This window comes from Colossoma macropomum, unplaced genomic scaffold, assembly GCF_904425465.1.
Source record: "Colossoma macropomum unplaced genomic scaffold, Colossoma_macropomum, whole genome shotgun sequence".
NCBI classification, from domain to species: domain Eukaryota; kingdom Metazoa; phylum Chordata; class Actinopteri; order Characiformes; family Serrasalmidae; genus Colossoma; species Colossoma macropomum.
In genome coordinates this window covers 41,642,484-41,662,457 of record NW_023494791.1, presented here as the reverse complement: position 1 = coordinate 41,662,457, position 19,974 = coordinate 41,642,484, and the positions used below count along the sequence as shown (strand labels likewise).

The 19,974-nt window shown below is 38.3% G+C and overlaps 1 protein-coding gene across 1 annotated transcript in view; it reads left to right on the top strand.

Annotated features, from left to right (window-relative positions):
- The window catches only part of LOC118810932 (cadherin-23-like), a 338,859-nt gene that overhangs the window by 238,116 nt on the left and 80,769 nt on the right, over positions 1-19,974 (top strand). The window contains exons 13-14 of the mRNA XM_036575094.1: positions 4,848-4,997; positions 9,540-9,698. Coding sequence (XP_036430987.1) covers positions 4,848-4,997; positions 9,540-9,698 — 309 coding nt within the window. The remainder of the gene's footprint in view (positions 1-4,847; positions 4,998-9,539; positions 9,699-19,974) is intronic.

Sequence of the window (19,974 nt, the reverse complement as noted above, 5' to 3'; positions counted from 1 at the left end):
ATTTGCAGGACTGCAACTAGATTTTTGAGATTATTTCCCATCATGCACCTGGTGGAAATTTGCAAGCAGAGAAACCTTGTTCCTTCTACACTCTATAGTGGTACAAATGGGAAGATACGTTGACTGGGCATGTAAACATCTACAATATTAGTATTTTTGTCCATACCGTGTGGCCCTAGTGTACACTACCATGCTGTCAAGTGTTAAAGAGAGTCTTCAGCCTCTTGTCTTCTCTGTATTCATAGTGTTTCACTGGGCTGAACTTCACAGTTGAAAGCTACCGATTTTACATTCGTGCCCATAATTACGATCCGCAGCCAGGGAAGCCGCGCGATGGAGCGGTTTTCATAAACGAGAGATAAAAACAGAGATGAATATCATGGATTAACCTCAAGTGAAGTTTCAGTGTGTCTTCAACAAGGTTCATTCTTTGCTTATTTCTTTTTGCATTTTTTTAAAGTCATTCATCTCTTTGCCCTGCAGTTTTGTTCCATAACGGAACACCCCGGGTTAAATGTTTATTGAACTCCAAAACAATTTTCTCTCCTTGGATCAATCGCTTCCACTGTGGTCACGAACGGCTTCGCCTGCAAATGGAATCCAGCAGGGATGTGTGTGTGTGCGCGTGTGTGTGTGCACGGGTGGGTGTTCTGTAATTTGCTGTCGTTGCCGCTGCACTTCATTAAGCCAAGTGCCTTTGTACTGAGTGTGTGTTAGTTTGTGAGTTTGGGGAAGAGTGTGTGTGTGTGTATAGGTGTGTGTGTGTGTGTGTGTGTGTGTGTGTGTGAGTGTGTGTAGATGTAGCGCTGTGTGTGAAGCGTAGAGGTGGGATTGTCTCTGGGGAGTTCTGATAAGAGCGAACCTCTGACCCGTCTACTCACTCCTCACACAGAGAGAGAAAGAGAGAGAGAGAGAGAGAGAGAGAGAGAGAGAGAGAGAGAGAGAGAGAGAGAGAGAGGGAGGGAGGGAGGGAATTACGGAGAGATTACTCAGTTGAAAGAAAGAGAGACGACAACAGGAAAGAGTGAAAGAAGATGAAGAGATGGTGGGAGAAGATAAGTGTGGAGTTCTCAGAGATAGAGAATGAGCAGACCTCTGATAATCATTCACAAAGTCTCTGATCACAGCGTAGAATGAATCTTTGCTGTGTGCGCTGGCTGGGATGGGGGTTAGTGGGGGGTGCTGAGGGGCCGCAGCATTCCCAGATTTCAGGACTGTTTGACTATTAATGCTAAAAATATTTGTATAAAAACTCAATACTTTTTTCATTTTATGTTTATTTATATATTTTCCAAAACTCCAAAGTTTATAAACTTTCCAAAACACTCTTGAAGTTAATGCTGCATTGTCATTACAGCGAGCCGAATCGCTTGCCTCACTGGCTGTTGGTGGCTTTGGGGCATGTCACTAAAAATCAAGCATGTTTAGAAGCATAGAGTTAAAATATGTAAAGAGAATTTTACTGAACTGCTTAATGACCTAATATCCTTAAAATTAAATAAATAAAACTTTATTCAAGCAATAATATAGCAAGCGCAGACATGAATATGATTGTTCATGATGTCACGGTATAATGATAAATGACGTTGTCGCGCTAGCAAATATTTTCCTTGTTATGCTGTGTTCTGCATATTGAGCAATAGGTCCTGTTTTCATGTGCTATCAAACCTGTAATGGAGAAGTTCTTGAGCATCGTACCTCCTCTCCTGATACTCTATATGAACAGAGATTAATATCCCTCATCAAAACCATGAAGTAATCCCATGCAGACTGTTTTTTCAGTGTTGATCTGCTGCTGCCTCAACTGTTTGAATGCCTCTGTGCTGACTTGTTGTGGTGTGAAGTGACATCAATCACAGACGCTAGACTATTTGTTAAACAAATTACTTTGTCTATAAGTCTTACATATCACTTACTTCTAGCAAGCATTCTATCTCAAGTTTTCAAAGAAGACTTCAGACGCTGAGTTTAGTTGGAGAAAAAGGCTTCAGTATTTATTACAGGCTCTAGCAAAGTGCAATTCAGCCTGGACATTAGGCTCTGGACCCAAATGCAAATACAGTGTACAGAGTTCCATGTTTTTATACACGTTCAGAGATGAGGTAATCCCCTCACTTTCTCTTGATGTGTCATAACCTGTTTTGCCCATCATTAAACCAAAGATTAATCACTCTTTTGGACCCAATGAAATTTGACCCGTTAAAAAGGTCTAGTTGTCTTTTTCATATCTAAATCATTAAGAAGGGCATCCTGCATTGGTACCCAGCTGGCCTCCATGTGGCTTTAGGTTCAAAGGTTCACTTGAAGGCCTCTGCTGCTTAGAGAAGTGTCCTGTTTATATACAGTATAATGTTATTAATGATGTTCTCTTTAATCATCAGGTTTGATTATTATGTTAGAAATTTTCATTTTATTCTGTCAGACTAGTGCAGGACAGTGAAGGACGTGACAGTGTTTTTAATCAGAGTGTCTTATTTTTATTGTAATTCAAATTTCAATTTCTCAAGCATTAGAATTGGACACTTTGCTGTAGTTCTATATTTGAGCCAAAATTTTCAATCCTTTTGACCATTTTTGTTGGAAATCTTTCAGTAGCTGAAATGTCAGTGCGTCCTTATTACTCAAATCCATCAGTAAAGCACTGTTGAACTAAAACTACTGAGTTCTGTTTCATTTTTAAGCATATAAAATTTTGTTGAGCGATTGTTATTATAATTCCCTGTTATTATAGCTCCCTGAAAACAGTATTGTATCACTGATTTTCAGGCCTAAGATCTCTCTCTCTCTCTCTCTCTCTTCTCTCTCTCTCTCTCTCTCTCTCTCTCTCTCTCTGTTATGCTAAATCAGAGTATGTGAATGCAGTCAGAAATCTGATGAGTCATGTGTAGAGCCTCTTCATGCTGCCATATGTTTCCTCCTCTCTCCCCGAAGGCCCACACGCTCGCACCCTCTCTCCACCTCTCCTTCTGCGCTCCTCCGTCGTAGAGGCGGAGAGAGAATGACACTAATGAGGGTCTTTCTGACACATCTTCATTTGATGGAATCTCTTTTCAGCTCTTGCATGTGCGCGTACGTTGCGACCGTCTAGCCGCTAAGCTAGCCTAGCTAATTCTGAGCTTAGGTTTAGCCATCCGGCTAACTAGGACCTCCACATGACGTGATGCAATTACAGAGAATAGCAGGAATGAGGGCTATGCTATGTGATGTGAGGATAATTGCTGTAGCTAAGCCAAATCTGGAGCCGGTGGAAACCCCACACTTAACTGAGAGGTTTATTTTGGCTTCCAGTCTAGTCCACTGTCTGCTCCAGGGAACTCTGTGTCCTTGCCCTGTCCACTGGCCAGCACTTTCTTGACCGTCAGCGAAGTAAAAATGTTTCCTCTGCCTAATAAAAGTACTTAATTTGTTAGCAAGCAATTTCATTTAAATGGCATTACAGAATTGCATTATTACTACAAAGTTGTGATACAATAAATTACATTTACATTTCATTTACTTTTTATGGCTCTGTTGTCATCTACCATTAACAGACGTCTGGAGTGATCTGATTATTGGTGGACAGCACTAAGTACAGGTGTCCAGTCCATCTAGGATATACATTATGATCCAATTACTCAGAACACCTTTGGAGGTGGTTAGGGACGCAAATGACCACATAAAATTTGTAGTGTAAACGCTAAAGTGTCTCAATGTGTCCTAAACAGCATTGAGGGACCACCTAATCAACCACACCATCACAGCAGAGATGTAAGCCACTGTGGAGCTTCATCATCTTCTCTCCCATTTGCTCGTGAGTTGCATTAACAATCCATGCAATACTTCCAGTCCTGAGATCCAATTGCAAGTGGTCACTGGAGACATGTGATCACGTATGACCAGAGCCCACAGTACTGTGCAGAAGTCCATTCGTTGTTTATTTAACTTCTAGTCAAAATGGTCATTAAGTGCCATGCACTTGTCCCCTTGGCCTCGATGACAGCCGCAGGAGTCGATGGGAAGGCTGGGCCCGAATTCGAACACCACTGAGGGACGCAAGTGATGGTGGGAGGAGGACGTCAGCCACCAGAGAGCGGACGACGCCACGACAGCCTATGAGAGGCATGAAGGCGGGACATGTGTCCCGAACTCCGCTGCCCAGGCCCCGCTTCCTGTTCTGTATTGAGGCCGCTAGACTACACCTTATTTTACTACTTTTCCCTTCATTATGCAAGTGAATTATCTTATATCTAATCACATAATCATGCCGACAATGGCAAATAAGTCTCTATACAAATGAAATATCTCCTCAACACAAACGTGGTGTGGATTGACAGTTTACAATCCGCACAAAATGTTTGTCCTTTTTTTAAAGTAAGGGTTAATTCATTTGAAGTCTTTTAATGCCTTAAGCTGCTTTTCTTTTTGCTGGCAATGCCTGCGACTCATAAAGTTTAACTGGTGCTATTCTGTGATTAAAATAAATCAAAGCAAAGTAACAGTTTAGGTGAATGAAAACAATACAGCTTTCATTCACAAATATGTCAGAAGAGCCTCTGAGCCGTTTTATTTTTTTTTTGCGTTGTGATTTTCTCTGTGTGGTGACGTCTACTGTAAAAGATATAAAACCATGAATTCTTTCCTTGATTGAAGTGGAAGAATGTGCAGTTTTTTGTTTAATATAGAGAAATTATCTATATTTCAGTCATTCAAAGATGTGACAAAAGTAACCATCATCTCTCTCTCTCTCTCTCTCTCTCTCTCTCTCTCTCTCTCTCTCTCTCTCTCTCTCTCCCCCTCTCTCTCTCTCCCTCCTTCTCTCTCTCTCTCTCCCTCCTTCTCTCTCTCTCTCTCTCTCTCTCTCTCTGCAGGGAGTGAACAGTATGTTTGAGGTCATTCTAATTGGGAATAATTCGGACCACTTCACCATCTCCCCCACGTCCGTGCAGGGCCGTGCTGATATCCGTGTGCGTGTAGCTGTGCCCCTGGACTTTGAGACTATCAGGAGCTACAGCTTTTCAGTGAGTAAACTGAACTCCCTGTTCTGAGCCGATTATAGTTCACTTTATATTCAGTTATTAATCATAAGGGTTATTTTCCAGAATTAAGGGCTATTTTTCAGAATTTGAATTATTCAGTAACCACTGTGAATATGATTTGTAAGTTATATAGTTATGACAGTTAGGAGTGGAAGTGTCAACTCATTGATGGGTCAGTGAACTGTGAGGGCTTAATTATCCTACCCATACTCCCCCCACAAATGTGTTCTTTCATAGATTGTGAGGGTGGACAAGCTTTACAGAATGCAAAGCTGTGGAAACTGTGACTTTTAGAGCTCAGCCTTATGTATGGACCATAAAAGCCAAAACTCTGTCAAACACAAAGAAATAAAATCTATAATAATGCTAATTTCTGCTGGCCACCCTATGGGATTCTAGTTGTATGTTAGCACAAAGCTAACAGAGATTGACATTAACATTTTTGGGCTGTTTTAGAATAAACACAGAAAATTAAAGGTTATAAAAGTTATTTTTATACATTTATTTTACCTCAGAACAGTTTATAGTGACTCCTTCAGTAAAGGGCCTTTTATAATAAACAAAAATGAACAGAAAATTATATATTTTATATATATACATATATAAAAGGTATGTGTTTGAGCTAACATTAGCATGGTGGCAGGTCTGTTTTTGTCATTTCTTATCTGCCCACTTTCAATTAACTACAACAACAAAGTTGTTTGTTAGCTTGGTAGCATAGCATTTAAAAGTAGAAACTCAATACTGCGCAGCAACTGCAAACAAACACTATATTATATTATATTATATTATATTTTATAATATATTATATTATATTATATTATGTCATATGTCTCCTCAGACCAGCATTTGTAGACACGTTCATATCTGTGTATGTACAGATATTGACACATCTATTTTAGCTCCTCTCACCTGGGCTCTTTATTATTATTTTTTATTTTCTATTCTATGTATTATATCCTTATTTTATTTGTCCCTTAGGTAAATATTTGTAATAGTCTGTGTGAAGTGATATACAGTAAAAAGTTAAGTGATTCTGATTCTGGTAGTGGTCAGATTTAGTTAGGTGACATATTTTGACAAAAACCAAACAGTTTGTCATTAGATTAAATGGGATTTTTGTCAACATTCTATATAGCATGTTTAACTTCACAACAGTTTCTAAGGAAGAATGCCTTTGCGGGTTTTTGGGGGGGCGGGGCGCATAAGTCTCTTATATATATATAAAATGCTGGCCACCAACTACCAAAGATGAAAGCACTTGTGATCAGATTAAATGAAAACAAAAGTCAACTTTGTGATAGTTTGCATTTTCATGTTTACTGGTTGTACCAATAAATCCCAATAATTCCTAATGTCCAGTAGTCTTGAAACTGAACCAACAGTCAAGAACGTTTTAAGTTAGGCAAAAAATGAAAATATAATGTAAATGACTTTGGATCACCTCTTTAGTTCTATTGATTTTACAGTCAACAAGTGGAAACTTCCCCCCAACAAAATTCAGCAACTAAATAAGCTTGTTCCTTGTCAAACCATCCATTAAGTGCATTGTGGTAGTTGCAGGTGCCTCTTTAGACGCTTCTTTTTGACAAGGTCAGACAATCTATTCAGCTTTTACGACAGCAAGAAAAGAGCTAACATCCTTCACTCTGCTAAAACACAACTGACCTCAGGGAAAACGTTCATCTTTCATAGGGACAGCGGGCCCGAACGACAGGCCAAAGCTTCAGTGCTGTGGCCTGAATATTAAAAAGATCATGTCACAGTGAGGCCCACACACCAGAGCTCACCTCCATTTGAAATCTGTCGTACAGTTTGACTATTGCAGGCAGTATTCAGCAACTGCACTGAACAAATTTGCCTTATCACATCCAAAGGCTGTAGACAATCCAACAAGACTGGCAGCTGTTGCAGTAGCTAAAACACCATTCTGTGAATTCATCTGAAGGTTTCTATTACATATGTCAGCAATATATTTTAGAGTTTGCACAGTTTAGAAAGGGTATCTAACCAATATATTGTTTCTCTTGAAGCTGTTTTGGGCTGTCAAGATAAACTGATTTAACTCAGTTATTATGATTATAGTTATTTTCATTTATTTATGGTGATAATATGTATTTTACACCACAGTGTAAATACCATGTTTTTTGCCACATTGCTTTTTTAAAAAGGTGCCTTAATTCATCTTTTTTCCTGGTAATATATTCTAGATTTTCTGAAAGGATGTTTATAGTTTGTTACTGTTCAAAAAAATCTTTAATTGTTTGGCCTTTTTCAAAAACACTGATTATTTGATGTAAAACTTGTTAAAAGTAATCAACAAGTACTTTATTATCAATTTAATTGAAAGTCACAGCCCTACAAGGGGAGAGAGGGGCACAACCTAACCTGGGGTAAAAAAAAAACATGAAATGTTCAGTAGAATGTGCTTTTTGTCATGTTCTTGTATCCCAAAGCATGTCGTCAATTCATTTTAACAGCAGTCACACGGATATTTCTCCAGATTCACAATGAAGATTTCTTTATTGGTGGTTTTTTTACTTAATTTTGTTTTCAAGTCACAGAATTACTTAATGTACATCACAGATTTCACAACTGTATTATTGCAATAACATTTGGTGGCCATATAAACAACTCACAGTGAGAGCTAGCCAGGTGTTAGTTTTAACTCAGTGTTACAACTAAACTTTCCATAGTAAACATGGGGGGGCGGCGGGTTGGTTTTTATGTTTTTATGCACAGATTATGTTGGAAAGTGTGTCTGGGTCAAACAGTTACAATGAATTATATCTTTTACAGCTGAGAAATAAGCAGATGTAAAATGCTTGTATAAGCATCTTAATCTTGCTCGAATACCTTTTAACATTATTTAGAAAAAAAAGGAAAGAATTACAAAGAAGCTTTAACAATTTAATATAACATCAGCATGTTTCAGTATTTAGTTTGTCTGCTCTTTATCTTTATTATAGCTTCCATTCTTTTCATTAGACTCAGGTTTTTAACCCCTTAACATTCCAGGCTTATTACATACTAAGGCTTATTATTCATTAATTACAAGGACTTCAATGCAAACCAGTAGAGCTTTTCTTAGGTTATAGAAGTGTGTAATAAATCAGGCCCATGGCTTGGTAAAGGGTGAAAATCATCTGCAGGGATGTTTTTTTTCCACACCTCCAAAGTTCAGTCTTAGAAGTTGGTTGCATTTTCTGCTTCTCACGATCCAAAACACATTCAGTGATTTTGAGGTCTGGACATTGGGGTGGGCAGTCTGTTCTGAGGACACCAGAATAAGCTTTTTAAAAGCTATACATCCTTTCACACTCATAGTGTTGAGTTGTCTTCTCACAATGGAAGGATGGACAGAAACACCTGTGGATTTTTTCAGATCAGAAGCAAAAGTGGAGCTTGATTTCTTAAAGATAAAAGCATTAAGTGCTGTTTATCTGATGGAGCCAACTCATCAGGAATATCTCCTGAAAAATGAATCAGAATCAGGTCAGTGCTCTATGAACTTGCTGAAAATATGCAAAATTAACTTGTGATTTTGAAAGACCTTAAAGGATCTAAACACTTTGAATCTCCGTCTGATAAAGATGATGTGGAGCAAATAAGGAGTGTGTAATGTAATCCAAATAAAGAAACCAAAGCTCTTGTATTTGTTCACAGGGACGCAGTAGTCGAGTTGCTCTGTGGCTGCTCTGTGCTGCTCCATTCTCTGCTGCTTATTTAGTCTGACTGAATGGAGCAGAGCCTGGAGCAACAGTTCCTCTTGTTTGAACTGACACACTGCTGCTCTCAGTGCTGCTGGGCACAGGCTGAGAAATACATTTAAATAATGTGTCTTCCCCAGGCCGAACACAGAATACAATCAGATTTTTTTCCCTTAACGTTTTGTTGTTGTAGATTTCTACAAAATCTCGAGCGAGCCGGAGCTGTTTATGTGGCCGAGTCCCTCACCCTGTCCCTGACTGAATTTAAACAGCACGCAGAATTCGACGAATGTCGCAATGAAATTTCGCTCACTGTGCCTGAATAATTTATATATTCTAAAACTGTATGAATATCTAACTGCTTGTCTATGCTAATGCTACACGCTTCAACCACTCACTTTATTACAAATCTCCAGTATTTAGTTAGAGGAACTTTTCTATACATATATATATATATATATATATATATATATATATGTATAGATAGATAGATAGATAGATAGATAGATATTATGACATACTAAATATAGTGCAGTATATGGAGCAAAAACAAATGAAGTAATATAAAAGTTGCGCTACGCAATACATTTCAGTGGATACTAATTTCCAAGTAATAGTTCCAGAAGCATTCAATCATATTGTTCTCTTTCCCCCCTCAAAGTCACTGGTCACATAATAAATGGAATCATTCTTTATAATGACAGCCTAGCATAGAGCAAGCACCATCGTAATGAAATCAGCAATATAGACAAATGAATTATTAATAGTAAGTAGCTGCTGAGAGTGATTTTCCCCCTGCTGTTCTGGCTTCCAGCTGTACGCAAACGAGTCTCTGTCTGAACACGTGGGCTTCGCCAGAGTCTTCATCGACCTGATCAACGAGAACGACAACAGGCCGGTGTTCAGCCGGACGCTCTATAACATCAGCTTACTGGAGAGCACGCCGACCGGAACGTCTCTGCTGCAGATACAGGTAAACACATCAACATGAATGCGAATCTACAATATGCTCCCGCTCTGGCGAGGAGAGGGGGAGGGGCATGTGTCGCAGAAGGGCCCAGGCAGCAGGGAGCCCCACAAGACTGGTTGTAAAAAATTCACATTTTAAAATTACATTGTCGTACAGCTGGGTAGCAGACATTAGCCAAATTGTATTAGTCAAAAAGGAAAAAACACCTCTGTACCGCAGAGGTACCAACTAGCTCTGCAGTGAATGTTCAATTATTAACCCTATCAAACCGAGCGACTCGATAGCGATACTTTCACAAACTTTTCTGCCACCCGAGGAGTTACAGAGTGTCCATGCTATCCATAGTACAATGGGTCATGGTGAAAAATTGGAGCTGTCTGTGTGCTACTGTGTTTCCTATCACTGTATAAAAAAAGCACGAAGCTGCTTTTGTTGTTTGATGCCTTTATTATAATATCATTTTTTTAGCATTCATGCTCATTCAGAGTGCAGTTCAGATCTGTAAGCTCTTATTATTGATATATTTAATCACGATAAAGCATTCCTGATGTGTGACTTACATTCCCATTCATACATTTTCTTGTTCAAGAAGCCAATTTGGGACTCGTACTTAATAAAAATCCATTCATTGTCAGTTATGTTAGATCATGTTCTCTACATATTACCTAAATTAAAGCAACAATGCAGCAACAGCACTGAGAAACCACATTAATAATTTGGCAGAGCAGATTAAAAGTCAGAAATAGTCTCTTTTGTATCAGCCTTAAAAGGCTAAAACATGAGGAAATCGTAAAGTCATTGGTAACTGACTTAATGTGTTGATGTCACAGTGTTTCAAAACAGTTGAAACCCTGGAGAGGTTTGTCTCACGAAGCAAATTCAGGGTTCCTAACTAAGTTTTATCTTCATAAACCTTAACAAAAGTGAAAATTCACTTCTGCTTTTTTATACATCAGTACATCATATGCATCAAATCGTCTAATCATTGCAGTACAGCAATGTAACATACATTTAAAATGCTTGAAATCTCAGGATTCGTCTCCCACAAACAATATTATAATCTGTTATTTACAGCAGTAAAGATCATCTCATTTGCAACATAAGCACCGAATGAGCAAATGGTTGCAAATTTATGGGTCCTTACCTTCAAAGCCTTGCCACTATTCAGAGACATCATGATCCCAAACATGCAGTCTTGATAGCACAGCAAGAGTCAGAGATCAGTGTAGAGATCTATGAGTCAGGTGGAAATAAACTCCTCTCTAACCTCTGTTACTCTGAGTCAGTAATTCATACAATTATTCTGATGGTTGGGAAAAAACCTAAGAGTCTTACCTTTAAAATGAGAAATAATGACTGTAGCCCAGAGTATGTGGGAACAGCGCTCCTTTTACTCTGGGTATGCTGTTTCAGGCAAAAAATGGGGCGGCAGTTAACAGATTAAATTAGCTGAAGAAGAGTCTCTTATATGTACAGGCAACTCATTCCAAGTGTGAGCTAATCTAGTGGACTTATTTTCAGTAGTTGTCTGTTTTAATGAAAGCAGTTAGAGGAGCCAAACCATGCAGAATCTTATGTAAAAGACATGCATCTACAAATTTAAGTAAGTTATCCCAGCTTTAAAGTTGAGGCTTTTTATACAATATCCATGATTTTAACTACTGGACTTTCAACAAAGCACTTAAGGCAGACCTTTAAGTAACAAGAAAGAAATTGTGCTACATAAATGTGTAGAATTAGTATTTATGTAGTATTTATAATGGTCAAAATCAGCACTGCTTACTTGAATAATAATCGCTTTGTCTGATTTGTTTCCTTTGCTGAAAAGTGATATTTTTCACATTATTGACACCACAAACATCACAAAGGGAAAAACAAATGTGTCCTGAAAAAGGGACAGTGGGCTCCACCTTCGTCAGAAGACTCTCCCTGATTAGTCAGAAGCTCATCTTGATTGGTCCAAAAGCTGTTCATGATCCCAACCTTTACCCTGGAGTAGGTTGTAAGTTGTGTGCAGCATACGTTGCCATGGTGATATAGCTTGGTAAAATGGATCCACTGTCAGGTAGCTGGCTAAGCAACAAATGCTTTGAGAGACAGACCCCTGATCTATGTTTTAAAACACTTGTCCCATGAACAGATGCTTTTACACACCTTCCATTCATTTGCCAGCATTTTGGTGGTCTTACTTACGATATTCACTGGTGTTTAAACTCAAGCAACGATCATCGGTAGCTATGCCCCATAAGCCTCGTCTGCATTTCACTGGTCTGCTGGAATTCCTTTCATTAGCCTGTATGGATTGCGCTCAGTAAATTAAAGGTCACTTTTTAATATCGGCCGGGTGAACCATAAATAATGTAAAATGGCAACACGTACCGCGGAGCAGCTCATAACTCCAACTTATCACTTTCCTTCATTAATTCCTCCGCTTGTCCTTGTACAGTGTGGAAAGTGCGGGTTTCGTGTGGATTGAAGTCAGTGTAGTATGGAGCGGAGAGTTTGGTTGACCTGGACACATTGTGTTGTAGACAAATCAATAAAGATCAGCTTCTGTCCAGTTAAATGTTATAGTAATAAATCATCATCCATTATAATGTTGCTCTGGATGCTCTGGATTTATATCTGTGACAGTCTGGCATCTGCGTTTTGCTCTGCGTCCATTAGTGTAACAGGGTGATTTAATTATATTTTCAAGTGATTATATAATTAATTATCATAATAGGTTATGCCATTAGTTGTAAGTAGAATAACTGTGATTGTTAACATAACCTCAATTTCTTTAGTTCTTTATTTTCTACACTAAATATTTATGTTTCAAATATGTTTAGTGCCTCTCTTTTCTTTGTCCTCTAGCTCATTATCTGTCACAGTGTCACTTGTTCTGTACTCAAACTTTTAGAATTTCTATTGTCAAAAGCACAAAGCCATTTTTTTTGATAAATGTCAAATGTATAAATTAATTTTAATATGATGCTACTCAACTTCAAAGAATTCAAAACATTTATAAAGTGTAATCCAGAAAGACTCATATTTGAAAAGTGATGATGTAATCTTGAAGCCGAATAGATAAAGTTAATTAAAAGATTAAAATAAGTTATTAAGTTAACTTATTAATGCTTCAAAAAGATTACTGAATAAAATACAAACAATGAATAAAGCTAAAAACATATTCTAGTTTATAATATTGTAATCTGCATTGTATGAGTTATTATTGAGTAAACACAGTTAAGTTCATTGAGTAAAAACATATTTTGAAGATTTTCTAAATAAAGTTATCACATCCTGTACAGGCGGCACGGTGGCGCTGTGGGTAGCGCTGTTGCCTCACAGCAAGAATGGCCTGGGTTCGATTCCCGGCCGGGTGACCAGGGTCATTTCTGTGTGAAGTTTGCATGTTCTCCCCGTGTCTGCGTGGGTTTCCTCCCACAGTCCAAAAACATGCAGTCAGGCCAATTGGACATGCTAAAATTGCCCCTAGGTGTGAGTGAGTGTGTGAATGTGTGTGTCTGTCTGTCTGCCCTGCGATGGACTGGCGACCTGTCCAGGGTGTATCCTGCCTTCCGCCCAATGACAGCTGTGATAGGCTCCAGCACCCCACTGCAACCCAGAAGGATAAGTGGTTTAGATGATGGACATCCTGTACAGGGAACACACTGAAATATGGTATTTTTTTCTGCAAATTTTAGTGGACAGGTTCTGTTTATTTGCTGAGTTTAACATATTGGGGAAAAAACAGCTTCTGCACAGGCCACATTATATATATATATATATATATATATATATATATATATGTATTTTTTTTATTATATATATATATATATATATATAAATATATATATATATATATATATATATATATATTACATATATATATATATGTATATATATGTATTTTATATATATATATATATATATATATATTTTCCGTTCCAAATATGTTAAACACAGCAAATAAACAGTAGCTGTGTATTAAAACATGTAGAATTCTGTTCTCTGCAAAGTTTTGTGTCTATGTTATTTTCACATAGAAAATCAAGAAAATATGGAATTTGAGCAGGAGCAACCAAACTTGCAGCTGTAGTATATACAATAGCCTGTCCACAGCCCCCATACTCTCAGGGTTCTGGATCTAGACAGTTAGGCACATGAACTGAAGGAACATTCTTTAATGGTCATGGTCTGTAGCTGCTGAGCTGTGCTGCCGTGGGCTGTAAAGATTAGAGTAAATGCAACTCTCTTAGATCGTGATCAGCACTGTCATTCACCAAACCCTGTTTGTTAAATCCACTATTCTTCACTGTCAGGAACATCATATTTTACAGTGATTACAGTGTTGCTAAAATTGTTGACCAGCAGGCCATAAAAATTGTGATTATTTGGCCTATTTGTGCTAAAGGGAAATGTGTGTTTCATCACTAGAATAACCACATTTTGGAAATGACAGAATACAGTACTTACAGCAATATGCTAATCTAGCTTTCAAACATAATCACAGTTATCGTCAGTGTGGTGACCATGGTGGTGCCCCCTGCCAATCTGGTGCACCTGGAGTCATGGGCACAGTTCTATGAACATTGTTTACTCGCATTATTACCTACATTGCTTACATGTATGTAACTGATTAAATGAATTGAAAAGCATGTTTAATCTGCTAAAAAAGTGTTGTTGATCGTTAAGGTTAGCTATAAACAGCTTGCAAGCAAATATGTTTCCACAAATTAATCACGGACACTGTCATAATAATACTAGGAATTAATTTTTAAAAGGGAGACATTTGGGCAAGGCTCAGCTCAGATAACAGCAGGTAGCAGCAGGTTGCTAGCATTTATGCAAGGATTTTGGTAGGACTGTCAACTGGGGCCTTTCTGGGCAAGATGTAGTCGTGCCAGGTTACCCAAACTGCAGCCACTGGCGCTGCATCATTAGATTCCCAGTGTTAAAATGCAGGGGCATGGGAAGTGGGAGAGCTGAGGGGTCTGCAGCACCCCCTGATTTCAGGACTGCAACTGCTAAAAACTATAGTAAAAATACAGAGATCTGAACGTTTTTTAATACTTTAAGTGCAAATAAAATACCCACGTGTGCTTGTTTTAGAGAGGAGTTTGAATTTTTCTATTTGTATTGATATAGTTTCAAAATCTGCAGTAGCCTTGCACTGATTAAGTGTTAACTTAGTGTATTTTCATTGAAGTGAGCCAAATTACTTCCCCCAACAACAGCTGGCTGCTTTGGGGGTGTGTTGCTAAAAGACATGGAAGTTTAGGTTCAAAGAGAGGAGGTATATGTAGAGATAGAGGCCCGTTCTTAACCCCACAGCAGCTTAGTATTGTTTTTAAATAAAAAAAAAAAATAAAATTATCTGATATAGAAATAATGTTTTATTAACCATTGTATCTGCTGCCTAGTGTGAGTTCCAGTTCTTAAATCTCACTCTAAGACTGCAACAATCCGATTGGTCACCACTCAGTTAATTGGTATAAAGTATGCCCAGAATGAGAGAGCAGAGTAAGGTCTGATGTGGCAGTTACACACTTAAAACGATGGTTCTTCAAGGGTTGAAGGGTAAAGAAAATGGTTCTATATAGAACCATGAACACTCAAAGAACCCTTTGCATGATTAAAGGGTTCTTTGCATTGTGAAAGCGTTCTTTAGACTGATGGTGAATGTGTTGTATATTGTTCTATATAGAATCTTTTAGTTCTGTAAAGCATTAAAAAAGGTTCTTCTATTCAATACAATGTCAAGCTTGTCAAGCGTGTAACAATAGCAGAACCTTTTTGCTGCTATATAGAACCGTTTAAAAAAGGTTCTATGTAGAAACATACACAACACATCCTCCATCAATCTGAAGAACACTTTCATGATGCAAAGAGCCCTGTGATCATGCAAAGGATTCATGGTGCATGATTCATGGTTCTATATAGAACCATTTTCTTTACTTAAGAATCATTGAAGAACCATCTTTTTAAAAGTTTACATGTATATATTGTTGTCGCTCGCTTCAGTATAGTTCAGTATAGTATTATCAAAAAAGTCAAATGAATAAATGGCAAATAATGTAGCATGATGTCATTGTTTAGGGTGGCACGGTGGCGAAGTGGGTAGCGCTGTCGCCTCACAGCAAGAATGGCCTGGGTTCGATTCCCGGCCGGGCGACCAGGGCCATTTCTGTGTGGAGTCTGCATGGGTTTCCTCCGGGTACTCCGGTTTCCTCCCACAGTCCAAAGACATGCAGTCAGGCAAATTGGACATGCTAAAATTGCCCCTAGGTGTGAGTGAGTGTGTGAATGTGTGTGTCTGTCTGTCTGCCCTGCGATGGACTGGCGACCCGTCCAGGGTGTATCCTGCCTTCCGCCCAATGACAGCTGGGATAGGCTCCAGCACCCCACCGCGACCCAGAAGGATAAGCGGTTTAGATGATGTATGTATGTATGTATGTATGTATGTATGTCATTGTTTACGTCACGTATCTACAACTTAAAACACCTTCCCATGTCCATGATAAAATGTCAATGATAGGAAATATGTTAAACACAAAAAGCTAAATAGCTGGTTAGTGTAGTAGACCATTAGTGCTAGTAGTTAGTGTTGCTGCCATTCTATGAAATACAGTCTTAAAATGAGTATTACACTGCAGGCTATCACTGCAGTACCTAAGTAGCACTTTATGACATGACCTAGACCAGATGATGTCAGGGCAGACCAGCTTGGCAGGAGGACCACTTAAGCGAGAGAAAAGCATGTTATAATTTTGCAGTATTTTTTTTCAAGCTCATAGTGCCCTGAAGTAGTCAGCATTGAGCCTATATTAGGACCTCTGACGTCTAAAGTGAATTTTTGCAAGACAAAAATGAATAGAATTTTTGGAAATTGGCCTTATGGTACCTTGTTGTAAACGGAAAGATGTCCTGAATCAATTTTCCTACTGAATGCTGTGGGATCCTCTGAATTATGAGGTCCTTAATGAGTCGAAATGTGAACATTACTAGAACTGTGCTAAAAGCAAGCTACCACTCCTGCACACTGAAATTAAGTAATACATGAAGTCCACAAGTCCACTATTAAACTTTAACATTATCAAATTAAAACATCAGCTACTCCTAATGTGCTCTACTACTGCCAGAGCAACTAACCAACTACATTTGACAAAGCTTGCTGGTTTGTGTGGGGTATTCTGTCTCAAATCAGTCAATACAGAATGCAAATCAAATTCAGGATATAGTTAGCTAGCCATTAATTATAAAATGAAATAAGTACATTTTACATAATTGCAGTAAAAACTTCTGTAAACACTTCTAAACTTACTCCTGGTTCTGTTTGCTCCTCACTCTTCTCCTCTCTGCACTCATTTAGTTCACTGTTTCTGCGCATGCTGCATGAGTAATGAGTTGTAGTGCTGTGGTATTGGTTCGGCTGGACTTGCTACATGCAAAGGCTGGTAAATCTATGTCTCTTCCCACAATGCCCTGGAGACATACTGACAGAGACAAGTGTGTAGCAGCAGCTTTGTGTCTGGCCTCTTTCAGTCTCTCTCTCTCTGTCTCTCACTCGCTCACTCACTCTTGCTTTCTTGTTCTCCGCTATCTGTTCCCTCTTAGCTTTATCTCTCCCCTCTGGATCATTTATAACGAGTAGCGGTTAATTTCAAAGCGCCGTCTGTAAAAAGTTTGATGGGAGATTTTAAACACTCAATTGGTTCTCCTCATTTAATTGTCCTCATTATGTCCGTTGACTCCATAGTGATCATTTTGGCTATAAACCTTTTTTTCTTATCTTATTCTTATTTTTCTTTATCTTTTTCTGCTCATATATATATATATATATATATATATATATATATATATATATACACCATCTATCTATGGTCCTCCCACAAATGTTGTTACAGGGTCAGACAAGCTTTACAGAACTGTGGCGAACATTCCATAGAACTGACTGAGAAATTGCACTGTATAGCTACAGTTTTTGACAAAATATGTAAATTATGCACATTAGACCACTGTATGTTTGTTGAGCTTTCAGTTTAAAATGTTAAGCTTTTCAGCAGGAGGACACAGGTGGGCTTACAGTGTACAAATGACAGTAATTCGCTTTTAGCAGTGTTTTACTGTACAGAACTCAGAAAAGTTATCTTTTTAATGCATGAATATTTGTTTGCCTTTATTTAAATGTTTTTTATGGTGTTTTTTACTGGCAACAGCACACCTAATACACAGCTTTAAAACAATATGCTTAGGTGCCTTAGACATTTGCACAGTCCTGTATGTGCTTTAATGTGCACCCACAGCTGTCTGAGGTCTTCAGATTTGCTACATCATCACCCTATAAAGATACAGGCTAACACCGCAAACCTATCTAGCTAGCTTTCAGGAGTCTGTTGTTTTTAAAGCTACTCAATGTAAAACTGAAAGAAGTAGCATTACTGAGTCAGGAGAAAAAAACAAAAAACAAACAAAAAAAAATGCCTGCACTGCTGTGAGTCACCCTATAAAGCCTGAATACTAATTTAATATTCAAAGGAGTTGGGTCGGATATTAAGGGAGTTTTTCAAAACATGTCATAGGTCTTTACATATATAACATCACTTGCACAGACTTGAAAAGAAGGTCCGGCTCGATGTTTTGGTCTCAAATGCAAAATCAACATTATGCTGGAGGAAAGTAGACAATTTACTCACATCAATGCATCAAAATGTTTTGACCGAGTTTTCTTTGAATACTGCAATTTCTCTTTAGGTTGAATAGAGTTTTGGCCAATGTTATGTAGCTTGTCCAAACTAGCAATAATGTTGCTATGAATAAACACATGATTTCATGCATGGCTGCAATATGCAAATGAGCCAAAATAATGCCGATTAGTCTTTAACCATGTCACATTTTTGGCTTACCAATACATTTTAATCTATCACTAAGGCACTCTGCAATATCTAGCAATATTTTAGTACTTGCAATACTGATTTTCGTCTATATCCTGGAGTCCTAATGTGGAGGCAAGCTTCATTTAATCGCTGATTTGACACAAAGCTATTGTGTCCTATCAAGCAAGCCTGAGAGCAAAAGAGTCAGAGGCATGTACAGCCCTGTTAATAATGAATGAAGTTTTGCGGTAATCACATGTTCCCTCGGCTGCTGCCTGCGATCCCTCCCATGAGATTTATGTGCATGAGCGAGTCAATATGGCTGCATAGAGCCAGTCTGTTCAAGTAATGAAACCATTAATGAAACCCTTGTTAATGTTTAATGTCTTTGGGGTGTTGCTAATTGATCATTTTTATGAATACACTGGGATTGTATCTATTGGGAGATTTACATACATGCATACCAGTCTCCATTCTCGCATGCACATGAAAACCATTCTGTAGATGAGAATAATTTGCTTGTCCATGTTCCATCCACAAATGTGTTCTTTTGTAGCGACTGTTGTAAGGTTTGTTCAAGCTAATGAGTAATCATAGTGCATTTTTCAGCTGGCACTACGTAATGCTTGAAATCTCAGCTAAAAATTCTGCCAAGTTGGACCACATTGGTAAAACTAACTGAAACCAGGCAGGTTGGAAACATTGCCAAGTTTGCAACCAGCTCAACAAAAGCACCTGATCTGAACAGCTTGACCGTTCATTTGAAAATGCACTCCAAATGTCCATAATTTGACTCTGAGTGTGCTGTAGTTTTAGCTTCACTGCAATTTTTTACAATGTTCTGTAAAATATCTCACAGCAAAAGAGTGTGTTTGCAGTGCATGTATATGAATAGACTTCTGAAGTTGTGTAGTATTTTATAGTCTGTGTCATGACCTTATTAGGGACTCCAAGTCTAAGCTGGTTTCCTCAATGAAAGAAAAGAATGGTGTTTTCGTTGATCCTTTCATGTCCAATACATTTTGTCCCATGTATGTTTTTTCCCATTGTGTCACTGGATCCTCTGAATTATGAGGTAGTTTAGCAGCCAAAATATGAACAATGCTACATACACTCTACCAGCAAGCTAACGCTAAACTTCAACACTCTTATATTCTAACACTAGCTAACCAAGCTGCAGCCTGAATCTGCCAAAGCTTCTTAACTGCCACATTTGGCAAGATTTGCATGGAGTATTTTGATGAGGTTTTGATGAGCAGTGTTAGCTTGCATGTAGCAGTAGTGTCCTTAACAGCCTTGTTATTCAGATTATTTTAAATTACCACAAGACGCAACAGTAATGATTTTCCAATTTTCCATTCATTTCTGTCACAGACAGAACAAACTTAGACCTCGGGTTCCTAATATAGGCAAGATGC